Source organism: Spizellomyces punctatus (assembly GCF_000182565.1).
Source record: "Spizellomyces punctatus DAOM BR117 chromosome Unknown supercont1.11, whole genome shotgun sequence".
Classification (NCBI taxonomy): domain Eukaryota; kingdom Fungi; phylum Chytridiomycota; class Chytridiomycetes; order Spizellomycetales; family Spizellomycetaceae; genus Spizellomyces; species Spizellomyces punctatus.
Window position 1 is genome coordinate 517379 of NW_015971547.1, and position 21340 is coordinate 538718.

The 21340-nt window shown below is 47.7% G+C and overlaps 9 protein-coding genes across 13 annotated transcripts; 3 read left to right on the plus strand and 6 right to left on the minus strand.

The window, feature by feature from the left end:
- Window positions 1-11: 11 nt before the first annotated feature.
- SPPG_06246 (cysteine-tRNA ligase) lies at window positions 12-3610 on the minus strand. The gene is made up of 16 exons (XM_016754455.1): window positions 3357-3610; window positions 3190-3278; window positions 3033-3129; window positions 2731-2970; window positions 2530-2655; window positions 2382-2471; window positions 2227-2315; window positions 1942-2167; window positions 1754-1882; window positions 1397-1504; window positions 1212-1337; window positions 1052-1158; window positions 667-989; window positions 526-609; window positions 401-468; window positions 12-328 (listed from the first exon to the last, which is right to left on the minus strand). The coding sequence occupies exons 1-16, from the start codon at window positions 3603-3605 to the stop codon at window positions 68-70; spliced, it is 2412 nt and encodes an 803-aa protein (XP_016606597.1). The 5' UTR covers window positions 3606-3610; the 3' UTR covers window positions 12-67.
- Window positions 3611-4401: 791 nt separating this feature from the next.
- Window positions 4402-6428, plus strand: SPPG_06247 (uncharacterized protein). Its single transcript, XM_016754456.1, has 2 exons — window positions 4402-5087; window positions 5144-6428. The coding sequence occupies exons 1-2, from the start codon at window positions 4506-4508 to the stop codon at window positions 6281-6283; spliced, it is 1722 nt and encodes a 573-aa protein (XP_016606598.1). The 5' UTR covers window positions 4402-4505; the 3' UTR covers window positions 6284-6428.
- Window positions 6309-8123, minus strand: SPPG_06248 (CAMK/CAMK1 protein kinase). Its single transcript, XM_016754457.1, has 7 exons — window positions 7916-8123; window positions 7793-7820; window positions 7495-7719; window positions 7296-7425; window positions 7096-7230; window positions 6881-7034; window positions 6309-6805 (listed from the first exon to the last, which is right to left on the minus strand). Exons 1-7 carry the CDS (start codon window positions 7938-7940, stop codon window positions 6411-6413), a joined length of 1092 nt encoding a protein of 363 aa, XP_016606599.1. The 5' UTR covers window positions 7941-8123; the 3' UTR covers window positions 6309-6410.
- Window positions 8124-8255: 132 nt separating this feature from the next.
- On the plus strand, window positions 8256-10245 carry SPPG_06249 (the record flags this gene model as incomplete). Of its 3 annotated transcripts, none has more annotated exons than XM_016754459.1 (6): window positions 8256-8997; window positions 9076-9285; window positions 9378-9503; window positions 9605-9737; window positions 9792-9821; window positions 9893-10245. In XM_016754459.1, 6 exons carry the CDS (start codon window positions 8293-8295, stop codon window positions 10147-10149), a joined length of 1461 nt encoding a protein of 486 aa, XP_016606601.1. The 3 variants fall into 3 exon arrangements, with proteins under 3 accessions (XP_016606601.1, XP_016606600.1, XP_016606602.1); XM_016754458.1 differs by having other exon boundaries at window positions 8293-8997; window positions 9079-9285; window positions 9893-10149; XM_016754460.1 differs by having other exon boundaries at window positions 8293-9285; window positions 9893-10149.
- On the minus strand, window positions 10135-12001 carry SPPG_06250 (uncharacterized protein; the record flags this gene model as incomplete). The annotated part of the gene is made up of 9 exons (XM_016754461.1): window positions 10135-10467; window positions 10529-10588; window positions 10650-10693; window positions 10753-10972; window positions 11044-11166; window positions 11278-11295; window positions 11381-11518; window positions 11584-11751; window positions 11828-12001. The coding sequence occupies 9 exons, from the start codon at window positions 11999-12001 to the stop codon at window positions 10195-10197; spliced, it is 1218 nt and encodes a 405-aa protein (XP_016606603.1). The 3' UTR covers window positions 10135-10194.
- Window positions 12002-12196: 195 nt separating this feature from the next.
- Window positions 12197-13203, minus strand: SPPG_06251 (uncharacterized protein). The gene is made up of 4 exons (XM_016754462.1): window positions 13041-13203; window positions 12867-12975; window positions 12627-12758; window positions 12197-12564 (listed from the first exon to the last, which is right to left on the minus strand). The coding sequence occupies exons 1-4, from the start codon at window positions 13149-13151 to the stop codon at window positions 12434-12436; spliced, it is 483 nt and encodes a 160-aa protein (XP_016606604.1). The 5' UTR covers window positions 13152-13203; the 3' UTR covers window positions 12197-12433.
- Window positions 13204-13303: 100 nt separating this feature from the next.
- On the plus strand, window positions 13304-16436 carry SPPG_06252 (uncharacterized protein). Its single transcript, XM_016754463.1, has 15 exons — window positions 13304-13718; window positions 13807-13911; window positions 14025-14051; window positions 14117-14143; window positions 14210-14352; window positions 14425-14455; window positions 14512-14670; window positions 14732-14786; window positions 14853-14882; window positions 14948-15119; window positions 15179-15359; window positions 15453-15658; window positions 15723-15780; window positions 15848-16311; window positions 16414-16436. The coding sequence occupies exons 2-14, from the start codon at window positions 13815-13817 to the stop codon at window positions 16066-16068; spliced, it is 1407 nt and encodes a 468-aa protein (XP_016606605.1). The 5' UTR covers window positions 13304-13718; window positions 13807-13814; the 3' UTR covers window positions 16069-16311; window positions 16414-16436.
- SPPG_06253 lies at window positions 16039-18072 on the minus strand. Of its 3 annotated transcripts, none has more exons than XM_016754465.1 (2): window positions 17997-18072; window positions 16039-17929 (listed from the first exon to the last, which is right to left on the minus strand). In XM_016754465.1, exon 2 carries the CDS (start codon window positions 17437-17439, stop codon window positions 16255-16257), a length of 1185 nt encoding a protein of 394 aa, XP_016606607.1. In that variant the 5' UTR covers window positions 17440-17929; window positions 17997-18072; the 3' UTR covers window positions 16039-16254. The 3 variants fall into 3 exon arrangements, with proteins under 3 accessions (XP_016606607.1, XP_016606606.1, XP_016606608.1); XM_016754464.1 differs by having other exon boundaries at window positions 16039-17528; window positions 17650-18072; XM_016754466.1 differs by having other exon boundaries at window positions 16039-18072.
- Window positions 18073-18811: 739 nt separating this feature from the next.
- On the minus strand, window positions 18812-20785 carry SPPG_06254 (uncharacterized protein). The gene is made up of 6 exons (XM_016754467.1): window positions 20285-20785; window positions 19818-20218; window positions 19588-19753; window positions 19416-19518; window positions 19277-19356; window positions 18812-19212 (listed from the first exon to the last, which is right to left on the minus strand). The coding sequence occupies exons 1-6, from the start codon at window positions 20616-20618 to the stop codon at window positions 19049-19051; spliced, it is 1248 nt and encodes a 415-aa protein (XP_016606609.1). The 5' UTR covers window positions 20619-20785; the 3' UTR covers window positions 18812-19048.
- Window positions 20786-21340: the final 555 nt, after the last annotated feature.

A 21340-nucleotide genomic window follows, 5' to 3' on the forward strand; every position in this document is an offset into this window, starting at 1 on the left:
TTGAGTGATGACATATCCATATCTAATATCTTTTTAATCTTTTAAAAACATACATACAAACAAGTGTTCATTCCTTTAGACTAGCCAAATACTCTTCATGCAACTTGCTCTGCACGCCCCACTCCTTTTCACACTTTTTTCGCCGACTCTTGCTCAGCACTTCCCCATCCTTATCCTTGGTCGGTAATCCTTTTTCATCCCATTCAGAGTACTCTGATGTACGGAATAATTCCGAGGGAGGCGTCTTGCCTTTGAGGAGCTTCTCGGCCCGTTTGGTTTGTGCGAGGGCGAGGCGGGCGGCTTTTTCGAGGGCCTTTTCGTGTTCGCGCTGCGATAATTCGCGTGCCAAATTATTACTCCTTGATGTGTAAAGCGTTCCATGTTACGACATGATGCTTACCTGTCGTTTTTCTTCTCGTTGTCGAATCAGTGTCTCCTTGTCAATCAGCTTAACCAGGGCCTTGCCGTCTGTTACCAATTAGCCTTCCTGTTATCAACAAAAAAGAGAAAAGCACCGGTACGCACCCTCCCGATCATCCAACACAACACCCAACTCCACCATATCCTCGTCCCGGAGCTTATCACACAACCGCAGCAAATCCTTGTAATCTGCGCCCACAATCAACACCCCATCACCAACCAAAGAAAAGCGACACTGGCACTCACCTCCCCGATTCTGCGCCAAATCCCTCACAGCATCCCTAAACGCTGACAGAGCAACCACATACGGCAAAACATTCGTCTCCTCTTTCCGCAACCCCTCCCCTATATCCGGATTCCCATCTCCAAACACACCAAACATTCGCAGGAGATGCGTCACATATTTGGCAATCTTGGCCAACACGTCCGCATTAACAGATTTGCTTTTGGTGGCGTCGGTGTAGTAGGCGTTTGCGACGCTGATGAGCTCGCGTAGTTCGGACATGACTGTGGGGGTGTTGAAGGAGTCGAGGAGGGCGAGGTGAATGAGATGTTGTTTTGTTCGGAACCTACACAAACGGGAGGTGTACAGTGAGTTTAGATACTCCAATTACCAAACAAAGGCACATACTTTTCCATAAGCTGCTTTTCAGCATCCCGATACTGATGTGCCCCCGTAAAGGCCTGCACAGACGACTGCTGTTCCATCACAACTGCTTTGACGTTCGCCAAAAAATTCTGCAAACAGAATCAATTGATATTCTTTCTTACCCATGGAAACACAATCCTACCTGAATGGTGGTTTCAACCGTCTTGGCCTCCATTAGCGACCCACTCCCAAAATCAAGCACAGAGTTCCACTGATGCAACAAAAACATGAGCCGGATCTGGGACGCTGTATACTGCGTTAACGCTTCCTATCATTCAATCAGTACCTTTTCACGCCCATTTCATCTGGCACTGCATGGAAGCGTACCTGGATCGTCACAAAGTTTTTCAAACTCTTGCTCATTTTCTGTCCTTCAATGTGTAAATGTCCCGCATGGATAAAGTAGTTGACCCATTGACGGCAGTCATAATATCCCTACAAGCACCCAACAGTTAGTCATGTGGATAGCCAAGTATTGCAAATGTACGGTTTTGGAACGAGCCGTGAACAAAACGATAGCATTCCCGGCCAGAGAATAGCCCCGACAGTTTCTTGCCAACACAAGGTCAGCTCAAAACATTTTGATCTTGAAAGCGGAATGAATGAACTGCCGTCATCAAAAGACGCATTCACATAATAATGTCCCAGCTTTCGGTGGTTCTTGTTTGTGCGTGTTTTGCTTACCTCTGCCTGAGCCATCTCATTGTCGTGATGCGGGAAAGCGAGGTCGATCCCACCGGTATGTATATCCAACTGCTCGCCAAGAACATCACTGGCCATGACACTGCACTCAATGTGCCACCCCGGACGACCCTATATTTAACCGTCAATATACGAAAAAAAGGCACACAAATACCGAGCCAACTACCCACCGCGCCCCAAGGAGACGGCCAAGCAGGTTCTCCCGCCTTGCTCTTTTTCCACAACGCAAAGTCAGCTGAATTCTTCTTCCCCATGGCTTCCCCACTCAAGTCTCCCTCCCCTTCCTGCAACAGTTTGGTATTCCCGGCTGACCAGGGTTCTAACTTTGCATAATTGTGGTTGGGCGCATTATCGAATCGAACCGTATCAAAATAGACAGAGCCGTCCGCCTCGTATCTGTCATTTACGGTACGTGAGTAGTCTGCCATTTCGACAAAATCGTCTACAGAGCTTACGCATATCCGTTTTGAATAATCTTTTCAATGTACGTGACAATCTCAGGGACGTACTCGCTAACACGAGTCAGTACATCAGGTCGACGGATCTAGCGTGTGCATTATCATCTTAGCCTGATTTCACGTTCGTAATACATATATTACTGCCAACCCACGTTCAATGCGTCCATGTCCTTAAAGTACGCATCTTCCCAGTACGCTGCAAACTCCCGGAACACTTTTGGATCTGTGACGGTATGTCCGTGCTGCAGAAACCGAGGTAAGCAACATGTTCTTGGTCAGATCGGCGCGCCAGGGCCAAACCTTGGAGTCTATCCATGAGGCCACAACGTCGCGGCTAGCGTCCAATAAATGATCCGCAGCCTCTTTGCCGGTCGATCCGTTCTCCAAGGATGTCTTGGCGCTAACCAAGGCTTCTACCGTACGTGTCTGTAGGCATCGTGTCAGACAACTGCAGTAGGCAAATACGAATCGAGTTTGCTCCAGGACTGTGCGCCAACTCACCGCAGTTTTGACAAACAAGTCAAACTTGGCTTCCTCTTGTGCCTCTGGAATACCGCCATTCTTGTACTTTTCCAAAAACGCACTAAACTCGTTTATTGATCTCGGGGCGTACGTCTTGAATTTCGATGTCACATAGGTTCCCCATGCTTCTTCCACGGTAGCGATCAAGTCGGTCGTTAGTGCATTCGTCTCGGCTTTAAGACTTTCAAAGAGATACTTGTATCGAGCTTCTCTGATAATCTGAAAAGACCGCAATGAGCTTCATTACTTATCACAGGCTTGCCCCCATGCTGCAACCTTACCTTGTCATCAACATCAGTGATGTTCATAACATAAAAGACGTTGTACCCAAAGTAATCCTCGAGAATGCGGCGCAGGATATCAAAGGTAATGTACGCTCTTTACAAGGGGATGAGTCATACATCGATCTACAGGTAGCAGTAATACCCAAAAACGCACCTCGCATGTCCCATGTGTGACTTGTCGTATACAGTTGGCCCGCAGCAGTACCACCCAACCTGGTTTCCACTTATCGGGATAAATTCTTCCTAAAAAAAAAAGATCAACGCATGTTTTTACATTTCATGGCGGTGCGTAACATTGCTCGGAGAAACAGTGACAAGTACCTTGGACTTTGTCATTGAGTTGAGGATGCGCAGGGGTGGGACAGGTGTACCTTCCGGCTTTGCCCACTCGGGCTGCTTGATTCCGTTGGACATGTTGGAAAATGGGCTTGCAGTAACAGATGTGCGAGAGTGAAATAAAGTGCCAGAATGAAGGATTGAAAGACGGTATGCTACGACGACCTTGAAGCAGTGTCCCCGTGCAATTAGTGGGCGTAACAGGTGCCGACAGCGAGCAATGGCTACCGACATGACTCTAATGGTGGGCGAGCGACAGCTCCCCAAACGCACTGATCTGTGCTGTGCCTCCTGGTTACTATGGCAATCACATGATACCATCATTTGTTTATCTTCATGAGAGTTTTCAATTGTATTGACTGCAATACATGTGTACGAGTAGTTGCACTCGCTGGCTCTATTTACTATACAATTTCTACAATTGATAATTCTTGTTTCTGCGAGCTATCAACATGATGCGGTCCATTTTACGGATCGATTTTGATCTTACTGCACTCGCCTTGGTTGCAGCACAACACTCTGCTCGTAAGCGCATCGCATCCAAATTCTCCTCTCCCGCCTTGAACTGTGCATGCAGTCTCTTTCTTGCCTGCGTCGCACAGGGGCTTAAATTGACAAGAACTGAGGACGCAATCGGCATGGACAGTTGTCACTGCAGCATAAAGTTAGTATGAAGAGTCGCTCGGAAAGTAAAACGACAAAAGACTTTTATACACTGAGTAAGAGCGAACAAGACGAGAGCGAGGACAAGCAAGAACTTCATCGTGTTATATGAATTTATGATTGGAATTTAGCAAGGTTTTTAGGTCGTTTCCTTTGCTGTAATAAAGTGCTGGAGAATCCCTTCCATATCTTCTCCTTTTTAAAGAACTATCGTCCCCGTCTTTTGTATCTTTTTTGCGGGTTCAAGCATCTTTTTGGATATGGGCCGTGGATTGGTAAGGATTACGGAAGCAAGGATCGCGGCTCACGGTCATGTGATCATTCCTATTGCCTTGCTGCAGGGGTTGGAAGAAAACCAAGGGGGCAATGAGTTCTCACGTTCCTTCCTTGCCGACGGGCGAATCGTCGCCTGCCCAGACCGCAAGCGAACCGTTCTCGTTTCAACGTTATATCCAACAGTTTGACAACGGAATGAATGACGCTTCTCCCAATGCTAGGGGGATAGCTGAAGCCTTGGCGATAGCCAAAGCCGCGGGAAAGAAGCGAAAGAGAGAAGCTGCGGAGGAGGCAGCAGGTCAAAAGCACCGTCTTCGGCTCAAGGCTCCCCACGGTCAGCATCAGGTCAATATTGTACGCTATCAGCAGCAAGAGCCGACACCGTTATGGATACCTCCCGGCGTTCATTACAGCGGCACCCTCGAAGAACGTCTCACCCAAGAAATCCTCGACTTTGTCCGCTGCATGGAACCCACTCGTAAAGAGATTGAAAGACGACATGAGCTTGTAGCTCAGTATGAAAAACTGATTCAGACAAGACTCCGTGGGGCAATGTTGCGCATCTTTGGGTCGTTAGGGACAGAGCTTTTACTTCCCACTTCGGATCTGGATCTCGTCATTTCCGATCCCAACGGTCCTAAAGACCCCGGCAAGGAGCAAATGAAGAAGGGGCTTGCACAGGTTGCGTCTACGATCAAAAAGTCAGGACTACCGCGGTCGTTCGCGTTCATTAAAAATGCACGGATTCCCATCTTCAAGTTGACAGATAAAGAGACGGTACATTAAGAATCCATCGTATGCGTAATGCGGTCCACTGATAAGCATTTTCTCAGGCGTTTGACGTGGATATATCCTACAATAACACGACCGGCTGTGATGCGATCCCTGCTGTCAAAGGGCTTCTGAACGAGCTTCCTTCTCTGCGCCCTTTGGTATTCGTTCTGAAGCAGTTCCTTCATGTACGAGGTCTTAATCGTGGAGATATAGGAGGTGTCGGTGGCTACGGGCTTGTCTGCTGGGTAGCTGGATTTTTGAGGTTGCATTCAGACATCTTTGTCCATCGCTACCCACGCAACCCAGCTGCTGAGGCATCGTCGTCAAGTCAGGGTCCATCCGCCTCTAGTGGACCTGGACTGGGCGTACTTTTTCTGGATTTTTTGTTAATGTTTGGATTTTTGTTCGATTACCACGAACAAGGTCTTGATCCTGGTAACCCCGATGGTGTATGGTTGTTCAGGAAGCAGAAAAGAGATTTGAAGTCTCCAGCGAATTCGCACCTGCTGTCCATTCAGGACCCGAGCAATCGTCATCATGATGTTGGTAAGACTGCTTCTAAAATTAACGTGGTGACATCACATCTCGCGGCGGCCTATGATGCTTTGGTTGAGGCCGATCGTAAACTTGGAGGGGATGTGCAGCATCGAACAAGGGTGTCCATGCTGGGAAAGATTTTGAATGTGCAGTCTGAAGTTTTACTGTCTCGAGTGCCTCCACCTCTGAATCGTAAGGCCAGCAAAAGGGCCAGGCGGGCAGCAGCAGCAGCAGCAGAAGCTGCTGAAGCTAGCAGGTTGCCTGGAGGCAGCCCGCAGGGTAGGGGGCCTTCAGAGCCTGGCTCCGAGCGTGTGATAGCGGATTTTAGGCCCAGTCACAAGGAGGGCAAACGCGATCGTAGGCAGGTAGCGCTACCGCGTGGGAGGCCCGGACCCAGCCAGGACAACGCTGGATATATGCAGGAGACAGGTCGTGCGAGACCGCATGGCGGGACTCGAAGTGACGATGTCTTTGGAGGAGGGATGTCATATGGGGGTCCTTCTTTCTCTGGTAGGCCTCCTCCACCCATGATGGGCCCTCCCATGAGAAGGGGTCCCCATCCCATATACTCTCCCCAGGGTCCGCCTCTTCGTCCGCCTTACCCGGTATACCCGCCTCCGGTAGATTACATGCCCGAGGCCAAGCGACGTCGGGGGGGTTAATTATTTGGGCAGGTGGAAATAGACCTGGGAGGATGATTTTTCCTTTTTGTATAGATGTGTTGGTCCGCTATAGTTTAACTTGTATACAAGAGTGTGTATATGTAATGTTTAAGATATCTGCCTTCGGCTACCCTAGATCTCCCGGAACTTCCTTCTCTTGTAAATTCTCCTCATCTTTCGGGAGGACAGTAGGCGTGTCAAACACAGGAGACTTTTCCCCTGATGGTGATCGCAACTTTCCCATTGTACTAAGGGCGTTCACCGCAAACACAGTATCTAACCCCACCTTCAACATGCGCCTTGCGTTGAAATGCTTCCTCAAATTACCGCCAACCCGCTCTCTCAAGTTGACTCGTTCATGCGTTCCGTCCTCAACTGGTGCGAGCGGCTTCCTGCCGTGTATGATCCAGGAATGGGAGAGTGCCTGCTCGGCCGTGAGTCGTTTCGCAACGTCCGGCTGCAACAACTGCCTAATAAAGTCTTTTGCACATGATGAAATCTCATCCCAATCTGGGGAGGGAACTAAACGTACAAACGAGAACAGAACTTTTGTCAAAAGAAAAAGGGAACAACAAAATGACATGGACGAAAACATACATGTAAATTTGGCTTTGAGCATCAAATCCAGAATCGTTGCTTCCTCCTCAGCCCAGAATGGGGGGTATCCAGACAACAATATGTATGCAATAATACCGATGCTCCACATATCGACAGGCTTGCCATAGCGTTTGCCCGCAAGTATTTCTGGCGCCTACGGCAGCGGTACATTAAAATGTGAACTTTCAGGTTTTCAACGGTGCGTCAGTGCGTACCACATAAGTGAGCGTTCCACAGGCTGTTTTGAGCATGTTATCTTGCGTAATGAATGTCGAGAGCCCGAAATCCGCCAGCTTGATTTCGGCAGTTGGAGAGTTGGAGGACATTAACAAGTTTTCGGGTTTAAGATCCTAATGATTCACTGATTAGACTTGATTGATATAAAACAGGATGAAAAGTATGGTTGGAATCTTACCCGGTGCACAACGTTTTGTGCGTGGAGGTATTGGACAGCTTCTAGGGTATCCGTCACAATATTTCTTGCGTCATCTTCGCAGTAATAACCCAGGTTTAAGATACGGTCAAAGAGCTCTCCACCGTCCACACTATGCCAACACAAGTAGCATTATCAATATAAGGCAGAAATACCAACCAAAAACACTCTTTCAACTCACTACTCCATCTGTAAATACAATCTATCCTTTGTCTCAAAACATTCATGCAACTTGATGATATTTTTGTGATTGATTTGTTTCAAGATCGTTATTTCCTTCACGATGTGATCTTCGTAGCCTCTGCATTTTGCCTTGTCAATGACTTTCATGGCATACTTTGTCGGCGGTTCTCCTGGCGGCCGTGGTCTCCGATCTGTGGCGAGTATCACGGTTGCAAATGATCCACTGGAAGCAAATAAAAGCCATGTTCATTTTTCTGAATGTTTGACAGGATCAAGAATAGAAAAAAAAAACATACCGTCCAAGCTCCTGACCGAAATGGAACACTTTTGCAAATTGGAAAGAGAGAGTGTAAGTAGACTATCTAGCGGCAATCGCATCATATCCGCTTTTATTTCAGCAAAAGCAAAATGATGCATACTTTCTTTCAGGCTAGCTTTAGGCATTTTTTACTATGCTCTGGTTGAAGGTGGTCCAGGAGAGCACGCTAGCACGGCGGTATTTTATCTAATGGAAACGGTCGAACGAAACGGCTTGTCGGATCGACCAATGGCATGTGGCGAGATAAATGAAGCGATGAAGGGAAACATTTTCAAACGAAATACCACAATGTAGTAAATGCAACCACAAAGGCAAACCAGGAAAGACATACTCTATTATTAGATGCAGGTGGGACTGGACTCCATCGTCGGACCCTCGATCGGTGGTTGTTACGTAAGCGAACATGTCACCCGCTTCTGCCTTGCCAGAGGTTTTGAACATTTTGACCTGCGGTATTCATTCCAAAAGCAGGGCGTCATGCCGGAACCGACGTTTATCCTCCCAAAGATTTTGTACTTTTCACTCACATCAGCAGGATGCATTCTCTCATTTCTGTCAGTATATTTGTCACAGGTGCTGGCAATGCCAGCAACGCAAATCGGCGTCATCCTCGCAACAACGCCCCTCGTTCTCATGATTGGTAACCCGTTTGCAACCGCCCTAGCAGACCGTCTCGGCGCGCATAAATATTTCGTTGCAGCAACTCTGACGGGGGCTATAGGGCTGACCCTCCTTATTTTCCTCCGGCCGCCCTTCCCGCTTTTGCTTGCGGGCACCGCTCTGGTTGCTCTACTTCGTAACCCTAGCTATCCAATTCTTGATGCATTGGTGCTTGCCATGCTGGGTGACAAACACAAGGATGAATATGGGCGACAGAGACTATGGGGCTCGATAGCCTGCGGCGTTTCGACAGCGTTTATAGGTTGGTTGATCGATTGGATGGGTAATCTGGAAGCGATGATATGGGGTCATGTGGGATTCCTAGCAGTGTTTCTGGTAGCGTTGAACTGGTTGCCGGTTAGTAGTCTCCGAGAAGGAAGAGAGCATGATGAGGAGGCGTACTTTTCGCCGATACCGGGGGAGGATCCTGATCGGCACCCTGTGCTTCCGAGTGAAGAAGACGGTGCTTTAAAGGGCGCGGATGAAGAGGAAGATGAATTATTCAAGCAGAGTTCAATTGAAGTAAGAAATGATCAAGAAAATATGGCCAAAGGCTGGATACCGTTGAAAGATTATGCTGGCTCTAACCGTCCTGGCCAGCAGTCAGACCTCGGCGACGCAGAAGAAGGAATACAACCCACATCTCCTTTGATCGAAGACGCCTCAAATACTTCGTTGTCACCAATTTCATCTAGAAAGTCTAGCGCCTCCGCTCAGATTTCCGTGTTCACCAGTAATGTACGCCCATTGTTGACGGACCCCGCAGTCCTCTTTTTTTATTCCCTGATATACATCATGGGCACGTCCGTGGTGAGCGTCCATTCCCCTTCGTATACCCCACTGCTCAGACATTTCTTCCCCTTGTCGGCCACAAAGGATGTTGCTGAACTGTACTCTACCAGGCTGTTGTCGACAGCTTTCTGTACCTCTTCCTTTCGAATCAAATGGGCGCTTCAAATACGTTTTTGGGAATAGTCAAATTTTTCCAAGTCGGGATGGAGATTCCATGTTTTTACTTTTCTAAGCAGGTCTGCTGCGGTTTTGTATTCGCATATTGCGACAATCTTGTCTATTATGATGTGATGGCACTATTATTGCGAGACTGATACTGTCCCATCATCTACCGCAGATCATGCGAAAAATAGGCGTCAGGAATATGCTGCTGCTTGCCCAAGTCATCCTCGTAATACGATTATGTGGTTATGGCTTGCTCCCTGCTGTCGGGAGCGTTTGGTTTGCACTGCCAAGCGAGTCACTTCATGGTATGAATAAGGGTTTGATCAAAGTTGGACCGTGGTTCTGATTATTGTGTTTAGGGGTATATTACGGAATCATGTGGGCCGGTGGTAAGTTGTTGGAAGTAGCGTTACCAGGGATCAAATGCACATACTCATGGATTCACTAATTCACGGTAAAGCCGTTCGGTTCATGGACGATCGTGCTCCGCCTGCCTTAAAAGCCACCGCTCAAGGTGTCCTTAGCGCCGTGTATGGCGGACTGGCTCAAGCGTCTGGTGCACTGATCGGCGGCTGGTGGTGGGATAAACTCGAGGGTCGTATCATACCTTTGTTTTGGGGCCTGGCCGTAGCGAATGGTGCATACTTTGGACTGTTTGCGCTTTGCAGGACCCGACATACCGAATCCTCGCGCAACAGACTCGTAGTCCCATCCTAAGTCCTTCAAGCTCTGCTGAATCCTGACGCATCCTTCCCACTGTACCTATCTCATTTTAAATAATACATCACGCATCAATACGCCCACCACCCGACAATTCAAGCTGTTCCCCAGTAATCGCCATTTTTGTATAGTCGTAAGATTGGGAGGGAAGATCAGTTTGTGCCTGGAGGCTGCAGGTACACCTCCATCAAGGAATTGATGTATATTGGCCTCTCCGTCCACAGGAAATGCATGCAGCCGGGCAACTTCCGTAGGTGTGAAAAACCTCAAACCGAGATCTAACAAGTCGGTAGGATCGTCAAAGTTGTGAGGTTTCTATAATAGGAGGCTGGATGAGCTTTTATGGTGTCCACAATAACTGCCTATTGCCACGTACCTCAAACTTGTCGGTCTGAAGAAAGGAGCCACTTCCAATGACATGATGGGACCCGTATGCCTGGGGAGTCAGCGTATAGCAGATTGGCTCATAAGCTACATTAGAACATCTACAATTTTACCTTAGTGAAACATGAGCATCGTCTATCCGAGGGATTCACAATATCTGCGGGACATTAGTTATCAGAGCTCGTTGGACAAATTGTAGCAAGCCATTCTACCCACCAAATCGAAATTTGTGACGCTTGGTTATGTACACATCAGGGACTTTGTAAAGCGTGGTGTCATCCAAGTCCTCCAAATACTCAGACAACATTCGAGGCTGCGGAGCGTTCTCCATTGTTTTCCCGAATATCGATTTTGGCCAGGGAGTCGTGTGGATCGTTGCATGTTCTGAGTATTTTCCTTCCCTCGAACTATCGTTTGCCAGGCCAACCCGTCGAGCCTAACATGGCAGGGTTAATTCGGGATACACTAGTAGTATGGAGAAAGTGGGTACGCTATGAAAGAGCATACCGTCAAGTAATATCGCCTTCGATCATTAGCGATACCAAACTGGAGCGGAGTCACCAGAAACTCATGAATCTCATAACCGAGCTCGTCCAGTTTGTCGACCATGAGCTTTCGGCTACGAGATAGCTGGAACCAAGATCACAACAGGTCTCAGGAACGATTTTAAACCGGAGGCCATCCTCCAAAGTTCAACCAACTTGCCCGCACGTAGCAGCAGGTTTGGGTCTACATTCGCACCTCAAAATTCGGGACATTCTTTGATGCAAAGTTAATTGTGAGTATGAATATCCAACTTGAGATGTCATGTAAGCCTAAAGGAGATTAAGCACATTCTGCATACCTCGACAAAAACAAACTCAGGAGGCGTCTGGACAAGACCGAGCAATTCAATCAAATGTAGCAACCCTTCCGCTCGCGGGTCTTTATCATCTAGCTGTTTACCTCCTTGGGTATAAGGCTGACATGGAGGGGACATGAGCTGTAAAAAAATTAACGCCTATCAGATAGAAATGTATTCAAATAATTGTAGATGCTCGAGCCTACCCAGCAATTCGCTTGGAGTTTATCGACGGCCTTAGGAGTAAGAGTTTGGATCCCGGTTTGGGTAGGCTTGAGTCCAAAGTTGTGATGGTAGCACAGATTGGCATGTTCGTTAATGTCAAAGGCTGCAACTACTTCGCTCCTGGGGTGAGCGTATTCAAGTCCATAATGCTAAAGAAATTGTCACAAATCTTGTCCGCGACACTCACATGCACGAAACCTATGCTGAAAGTCAAAAGTTACCTACCAAGCCGCCAATACCGGAGAAGAACTCTAAAGCTCTTATTCGGTTCTCTAACCGCTCGGGGCCCTCGGGTTTCTGAAAAGTCATCTCCAATCCTCCATGTGCAGATCTCCACATCTCAACTCCCAACTCGAACGTGGCACAGCTGATTCTGAAAGCCACGCTTACGATATCCATCGCTGAGATTCTGGGTCATAGGTGACTTCTGAGCATTCTTTTAATGCCATCAGACATACATGAAAGAGTTTCTCTCCAGTGAAATGGGGGCGAAGGAAGAACATGGGTTCCGATTATGCTGGTAAATCCCTCACGCAGATGAAATCGTGCGCTTAATGGCGTCTTTAAAAGGAAGCCTAATGACTTGCATAGATTCATGTCAGGACCGCCGTCAAGACGTCTTCACAATCTGTTTTACAGCTCCCCCCGTGCGTCAGAAGCGGAAAGCGACGGTAATCCACTTCCATTGTTCTATTCCATATCCTATTTCAGGGAGGTTCTCCGACCTGTACACGCTTCCGTGGCCAAAATGTTGCACAGCCCTGGATATCACTTTTTGGCACATCATCAAAAAAATTGGTTATCAGTCTATGTGGGAAATGGTGTTCACATTTATTTTTCGCCCATGACTTCCGTGCGGTACTTGGCGTAAACACCACTGTAAGGGTTTTGCTTGTTCTCAATAGCACGACGCTCTTCCTCCTCCTTCCATTCCTTGGTGTGAGTGCGGAGTGTCGGGACGACTAGGATGAACATCTTTAGTACGACTGCCCTCGTTTTCACGCTTCCAAAACAGTGGGTTTACCATCTTTGGTCCAGTAAACCCAGAGACCAACAGCAATGCTGAAGAAGAATGATGACCATCCGAGGACCTTCCATTTCATTGCGGGGTCGATAGGCGTACGAGCTCCATAAGGACCATATGCGATCCAGTATGCTGAAATAGGCAGGAAAGCATTGAATCATGCACAATGACTCAAGATCAGCACAAGCTTCAGCTACGTAACACTGTCCCAAGCCTGTGCTCATTCATTCCTCAACTCACCAGCGCGCTTTTCGTCCAAAGTCAGGTTCTTCCAGTCACCTTTCTGCTTCTCAGCAAGGTAATCAGCTATAGCTCCCTGTTCACACTCGGGGAGCTTTGCCCAGCGGGTCTAAAAGGAAGCTCAAAGGTCAGTATCCATAAAAGCCCATCTGTCGGGTCCGACAGCATCCCTACTTCAATCTGGGAAAGAGCCGCAGGTGATACGGTATGCTGACGACGAATAGCACTGATGACGGAAGGGCGCGCCGTGGCGGCCGTGGCAAGTAGGCGACGAGCGGGGAGCATGGTGCCAACGATTGAAAAGGTGAACTCGTTAAAGATGCTCCCGACGTTGACGTGCTCTGTGGTGAGAATTACGTACCATGGCAACTTTTCATGGCACAGTCACAATAAGGGCTCACTTACCAATGGCACCAAGAACGCTCGCTTTGCCCACTGTCGGCCACAAAAATCCCCATGTCTTGCCGATGACATGAAATCTCCTCCCACACCACTGGGTTCTTCTTCCTCTGCCTTAGAAATGTCAGGATATGACCTTCCATCCGAGCAATTACTCCCAGCGTCTGTCTCGCGAGTCCGACATCCAAAGGTCGGCCATGTACATCGTAAACTGGAAGCGAGACACTTGCAAATGATTGCGATTGGGGGCACAATAGGTTAGGCTCTCAGAGATAGAACGTTGTCAAGGCACCTTGTTAGAGCAGAGCATCATCACATTCAGGCGTTGAAACAAGCCGCCAGCCTGGCGCTTGCTGACAAGTAACTCATTCCTAGGAACCGGTTTATTTGTCGGTTCTGGAGCAACTATTGCTCTCGCCGGCCCAGTGGGAGCACTTGTTGCATTTTTTATTGGTAAGGAAAGAGATCCCTGGTGGAGAAAACATCACTTGACGCAGAAGATATTCGTCGGAGATGGGCTGACCTTCATCCTCACGCCAAGTTGGCACCATGGTCTTTTTTATCACATCAAGTCTCGGGGAAATGGCAACCTTAATACCTGTCTCGGGATCATTTGCTACATACGCTGGGCGATTCGTAGATCCCGGTAGGTCCTGTATAATAGAATTGGATTCCGTTATTCCTATGTTGTATTTTCATAATAGAGTATTGTGCGTTGTTAAAAAGCTTCCTTTTAATTTCGTATTTTTTTTATATCAGCCTATTCGTTTACTCTCGGCTGGAATTGTAAGCCTCGCTTCAATTTCAGACAGCATCCTTCGTACGTTTGACATCTCAACAATGTTCTGTAGACTGGGCACAGTGGGCGGTCTCACTACGTAAGAACGGCCTCCGTCTTCTGCTCAGACAAATAAGAAATTCGCTGACATTTGTGACCGCAAAAGCTTCGGAGCTCAGTGCTCTGGGCATCATCATGGGCTTCTGGACTCCAAACGTCCCGACTTGGATTTGGTCTGGATCAATTCTTACAGCCCTCGTGGCGGTGAATGTGGTTAGTGTGAAAGGGTTTGGCGAGTCGGAGTATTGGGTAAGCCTACGCTACGTTGTGGGCAAATTACTGTCATTTGGACTCATTTTGCTTATCAACCTTTCGCACTAGTTATCCGCCATAAAAGTGGTTGCAGTGATAGGTATTTCATGAAAGCATAGGATCGATTCACTATGTGAGTCTGATCAATGTCTCCAGTGTTTGTTATTGTTGGCTTGGCTGTTGATGTAGGGTGGCTGGGATCTGAGCCTGGCACTGGCTTTACCTATTGGACTATACCCGGTGCTCCTTTCAAGAATGGTATCCTGGGTGTTTTCAATGTGTTTGTAATTGCATTTTTCAGTTTCGGCGGCACTGGTACGGATACCGTTCGTCTGGTCCTTGTTTGCACGAGTTGACTCACTTTATGTGCGATCAGAACTAGTGGGTATCACTGCGGGGGAAGCGAAGAACCCTAGAAAGACTGTTCCGAAGTATGCTACCTTATGCTTCGACCAGTGAATATCCCTGTATTTACTTACCTATCGCATATATGGTAGAGCTATCAATCAAACCTTCTGGCGGATACTGTATGTTGACTTCTTTGTCCGTGAAACATGGGCTCTTATCTAACCATTTAGATCGTTCCTGCTAGACTCTTTTACATCTCAACCATCTTCATCATTGGCCTTGTTATCCGTAATGACGACCCATCTCTGCTCGATTCTGCCGAAACAGACGATATCAAGATAGCTCCATTCACCCGTGTCTTTGAAAAAGCTGGACTTACGATTGCTGCTCATGTTATGAATGGGGTGATCTTTACTGTATGTCTCATGGCGAACTCCCGTTGGTCGGCCATTCTAATATCCTTTTTGCTCTGAAGGCGGTCCTGAGTGCCGGGAACAGTGCCATTTATGCAGCGTCGCGTACACTGATGACGCTGGCAAATGAAGGCAAAGCGCCAAAGTTTCTAGGAGCGGTAGCGTCGAATGGGGTGCCATTGTGGAGTCTGGCTGTGACAACAGCCGTAGGTTGTCTTGCATTTTTGGGAATAATATGGGGAGGTAAGTCCTAGGTCAAACCTTCTGTTTACGCTGCGACCCAATTGTGATCTTTTATTCACTCGACCCACGCTCGCTTCAAACCATTCTTTGCAGATGGCCTTCTGTTCACCTGGCTCCTCCACCTAACGGGCATGTCGGGCATTCTGACCTGGCTATCCATAACCATTGTTCACCTACGCTTTCGAGCAGCGTACAAAGCACAGAACCGCCGAATTGAGGACTTACCTTACAAGGCTCCATTCTTCCCCTATGGCCAGTGGCTCTCCGTTGTATTGGCCTGTTTAATTATTTTTGGACAGGTACGCAACTTTGATTTTGTTTATAGGCTCTTTGCTGAGTCGACGACGTCTCTCTGAATGATAGGGATACTCTGCATTTGCTACTCGCCCATTCCGATTTCAAAATATTGTGGCTGTGTACCGTACGTGTTCATAATTGACGTCTGTTGCCATACATGAACCCAAATCCTAATCGAGGATTCATTCTAGTCGGATTACCAGTTTTCATCTCATTATTTGTATACTACAAAATTCGCCACAAGACGCAGCTCGTGCCACTGTTGGAATGCGACTTTGACACCGGACAGATCATTCTAGATGATGATGATGATGATGATGACGGGAGTGAATTGGACGAAGAACAAGTTGGTTTATGTGAGGAGCAAGATACAAAAGATGTCGACGAGGAAGCAGATGGACAGGAGGGCTGAGCAACTATTGTTGCACACTCCTGCATATTTATTCATTTTGTCCTGCAAATATCTCATATTGTTGGGACACCTCCTCCAAAAACCCTTGACCGTGTTGTCAAGGATGACTGTACATATAAATCTAGCAAGCCTTGCAACAGAGAGCCTGTCTAACTGTCCGTCATCTCAACTCCGAATATCAAGTGACTATCGTACATGTCCCTGCATCCTTGCCTTCTCGCTTTCCAGACGGGAATACAATAAGTAAAGAGCCATTTGATTTTGTTCTGGATTTCCGGTTATTGTAACTAATCGTTCGCTACTTCCCATCTGGGGTTCCATGATTTTGATCTGGCTTCCGCTGAGATGTCGTATCTCGTTGATCTTGCTACCCTGCTTACCGATAATAGCACCGACCATGTCATTTGGAATGAAAATCTGTTGCATCTGAACGGGAAGATGGGGTGCGGGGGCACCGCGGTGGTGAGGCATAGGTAGCATAGCGCCGGGTGGAATGGGTGGGAAAAACGCGTGTGGTCCGGGTATGGCGTAGGGCGGGGCACCAGGTATTCCACCAAGAGGCAGCGGCATCTGCATCGGTAGGGGTCTGTACGGAACAAAGCCAAAATTGTCGCGTTGAGGATACTCCTGTAGTGTAGATGCGATGTGATATATTGCAATGTGAATGGCGTCCATGACACCGAGAATTTGAATGATTCGCTCCGTGCTACCGGGTAGGACGCCCTCGTGTGCCGTTACGCGAGCATTGGAGTATCCTTGGATTTCCTTTATTCTGCATCCCTGCTTGCCAATAAGCCAGCCCATTTTCGTGTGTGGAACTAAAATTCGCAAATTCGTTTGTCGCTCCCCGACAGATATCTCACTGCCCGCTTGCAACTCTGATACCATTTTCTCGGCAACCAGCGAGAAGGCTTTGGCCACCTGATCAAGCGGCCCGGTAACGCTGAGTATACGGTCCTGTGCACCATGTATCAGTTCCGATATTGTGACTTTGGCCCCGGAGTTTTGTCTGATATCTGCGACATTTCGTCCCTGTTTGCCAATCACCACCCCAGCCTCCTTTGTCGATATCAATGCACGCATGCACACCAGCTTACTTTCCATGGAGGAGTCGCCTTCAACTGCTGTATGTTCTTCCCTCATACTATCCGACGCTGCCGGGGGAGATTTTTCGCCGCCCTCCTCATGTGGCAGTGACTTTGCCGAGTCTTCATCTTTGATGACTGCATACCTCGGCGCCCGATCTACGGCGTCGGCATTCAGAGCCTGGCGCTTGAACCGACCCCCTCGAGTTTCGTCTTCATCGGATGACGTCTCCGCTTCTAGCGACCTCTTACGATCCGGAGAATCCGGGGAAAGTGCGAATGACATGACGACGACGAATCAGAAAAGGGGACAGGAAAAGCGATAGGAAGTGGAAGCGGGAACGTGAGAGAGCCTAACTCACAACTATACAAGATCTACGTGCAGAAGGTCGGAAAGGTAGGGGGTATATCAGTAAGGGCTTTTAGGGCAGAGAACAGCCTTGTATCAACTACCAAATAACATATTATCTACATGCAGCTATGTTAGAATCAGTACCGTAGAAAGGCGAGGGTGTAAGAGAGGAGCCTTCCTGCAACGCTGCAGTAGTATTAGAAAGAAGGGGAACAGGAACTTGCGAGATCAGAATCGGGCGGTGGAGGTCAAATGGAGGCAACGTTTGTAGGAAATCGCCAATTGTCAATTCTTTCAGTCTGAATAGCGAGCGCTACGTGATATCAAGCGATATAATCCGATCAAGGAACAAGAACAGGCAGGAGTGAAGCTTTCGCAGAAATGTTCGCTGGTTCGCCTATGGTTGATGATCGAGGCGAGACTTCTGGTTTGTTACCAGCAGAGTTTATTCTTAAAGAGCTCAGGACAGCAGAAGACGGTAGAATCCCTGCCTCAATGATCTTGATGGGGCAGTTGCAAAAACAAAGGCAATGGTGAACGGAAGATCTGCAGTTGGAAAATCAAAAGTTCAAAACGCTTGCTTGGCTGGTCAGCGAAACGGATATCACCCGCGTCACGTTTGTTTCTCTATCCAAAAAAGGAAATAATGAAATCACTGCTGACGGCATCAACAGATCCTTGGATATTTAGTGTGGAGGTGATTGAAAACGGCACTAGAACTCATTATTATCCGGATAATCCAGTTAATCATATCGTATAATCAGCACCCCCATCTATCGCTCAAAGCGGTGAGGCATGCTAATGTAATGTTTTTTTTTTCCTCCAAACTGTGGTGAGGCGCATGCCAAAGGTCTATAAAAAGGGGTCCTTCTGTCTCTTTCCCCTTTCCTCTTTACCCATCCTCGACTCTTGAAGCATCTGCGCAACGCTCACGCAGCACTCTCAAGTCCATCATCAGAATGCTGCTCTGGTGTCGAGGACCTCGTCCTCCCGACAACAACAACATAACCCCTTGCAAATGCTGCTACTACTACATTGCTACGATCGCAGGTATGCATTATCTTTGTATTTTCCCACGCGTATTCCGAGTCTAATTCTGATCTACCTAGTATCTGAACATCCTCCAACTAAAGAATTTCAGAATCAAGGGCTTAGTAGGATTTCTCTCGTGTGGTGGGCTTAGTTACCTGGTTAGAACAACCGTAATGTATTGCATGTGTTGGGCCTAGTAGTAGTTAGCTTTGCACATACCCCAGTTCAACCCAGGCTGGAACCTGTAGCGAGTTAGGATAGGGGTGGGACTGGTTTGCAGGATAGGTTATGAAGGGTTGGACAGGCTGGCCAATTGTAAATTAGAACCGGCTGTAGTGGGTTGGAGGGAGAATGTGTCCCTAGTGACATTTTCTACCACCTGCACACTATTTTGAATGACATGCGTTTTCTTCCATCCAACAATACCCGCCAGATGGCAATTCCACAAAAAAGTACACAGGATTGAGAAGAGATACTAGTCAAGTATTCCTCAAAAGTCATCAGCCCGCAATCAAACCGTGACCCCGTTGTGTCGCCGAATCTTCTCAGCAGCCTCCTTGGCTTTATACATGTCCTGTTCACGATTGTACCTCGCACGTTCCCGATCAAAGGCTTCTATGCAAGCCTTTGAGGAGATTCCGTAGGGGCGGTCCCCTTGGAATATGAACGTAGGGACTGCACAAAATTGATGATCAGTATTCAGTTTGGTCGCAATACCATCAACAGAGAAGTATCATACTATGTCCACGGTATCCTGGAATTGGCTGCGATTTGGCCAAGTCCTTTGGCGGAAGAGAAGGGGGCTGACTTATGGCATGGCTGTGCGTCCAAGTCAATGTCTGCTGTGGGGATCTCAAGCAGTTCTCCACGAAACCTACCTCTTACCATCCCGATTATTGAACTGCTCATAAGCAACCTCAGCAGTCTTTGCGAATGTTGCAGAATAGTATGTTCGACTCCCAGGTATAAATCCCGTAAATCCTGAAGGTAATCATTGATTAACCAACGAGAACAATGACATCGCACAAGCAAAAGTCTTCGTAAACGTACCGGGAATTGGTCTTGCCTTCCCCACATTCACTTTAACTGTGTCTTTGGGACTCACATAAGTTGCCGGGGTGTCCGCGCTCTGCTCCTTGATGTGTTTGTACGGATCCTGACGCGTACGTGGAGCGGTAAATTCGTCCAAAGCTTCCCGAACATTATCCGAATACGGCTATTTGACTTTCCAATAAGTATGCAATGGTTTAGAAACATCAGATATCATATCCTTTACCTACCTCGCCAAAATGATTCTGCAGCCTAGGCACAAAGCCCGTATATCCAGAAATGAACGTTTTCTGTGGATGATGTTGCGGGAGTTTGTACGGGCTCATATCATCGATTGGAGAACTTGCACTGCCAGCCGATCGTCCGGCGGGGGGAGGGACTGGAGCAAATCCGGATGCGCCGCTTGCGTTTCCAGCAGCAAATCCGCCGCCATGAGGCACACTGCGCGAGAAGGACCGTTTTGTCTGCACTGGTCGCTGGGTTGTGTTGCGCGATTTGTGTTGCTGAATGGCTTCGATGCGGTGCGGGAGAGTGGCCTTTGTTTTAAGCATTTGATGAAAATCTGTCAACGACGCATTTGTAGTTTCCACATAGGGTCTGCCAAAATGTTCTTGAGATCGAGGTATATAACCTTGTGAAAAGCGTGAGGCGACCGAGATACAATCCATTGAATACAAGCAGGTATATGATTACTCACCTGTGTACCCCGGGACAGGAGGGAATGAAAATCTATCATCGCCGGTAGCATACTTTTTGGCTGTCGACCAAACCCACTTGGCAGCATCGTCGCCTTCGCATTTCACCTTGACGACTACATCCTCTTTCAGTCGGTCTCCAGCATCCTGAGAAAGTCCACGTCGCTTTTCAATGGACTGTTGAATGATTCCACTTTTGATCGTCGGATCCGTTCGAAGAATATGACGGGTGGCATTGCCATATGTTAAACCGTACTGGTGCTTCAAATTGGGTACGAAACCGGCATAATTCGGTGTTGCAATACAGGTTTGCGTCGAATCGATGCTAGATTTCATTTTTTTTCCTAGTTGACTAGGCTCGCAGTCTACTTTTGTGGAACTTTTGCCAGTATACAGAGTGGGCTACAGGGGATACCAAAGTTCATCGAAGCCAAACAACAGCTGCATCTGAGATTCATTTAAAAATATCATCGGAGGATTATTGAATATATGATGTAACCCGCGGCAAAATACCAGATCCTCGTCGGAGGTTTTTGCACAGATCAGCAAATCAGGGTTCCTTTCCTCGACAGCTGGCCAGCTGCCCCTTTAAAATGCGCTGTGTCTTTGTGACCAAAGATTTCGATGTCAACTGTCAAGGCTGGCTTATCAATGGTATCCGGGAACATACGAATGACTTCTTCGGCGTCATTATTTTGCGTAGAATGACTTTTCATTGCATCTGCTGAAGAATGGTCAGTCGACGTACCGTGTTACCCTATATCATTGGATGCATGGAAGTGGTATTGTTTGAAAAGCGAAAAAAAAAAAAAATGATCAGATAAACTGGCTCAACAACCGCACTGCAATTCCAAGTTTGAATAACTACGAGTGCTGGGCCCTCTTGACATGAAGCCATGTGTTCAGCCAGTCACACTGCGTCCAGGCTACTCCTCACCCCTCAACCGCTCTCCACGGCTCGCTAACTCCTTCTCACGTCTATCATCATCCAAAATATATCCCCGTCTGCGGACTACTCGGGGAAACTCTCCGTGGTATCATCGTGAGCATAATCTAGC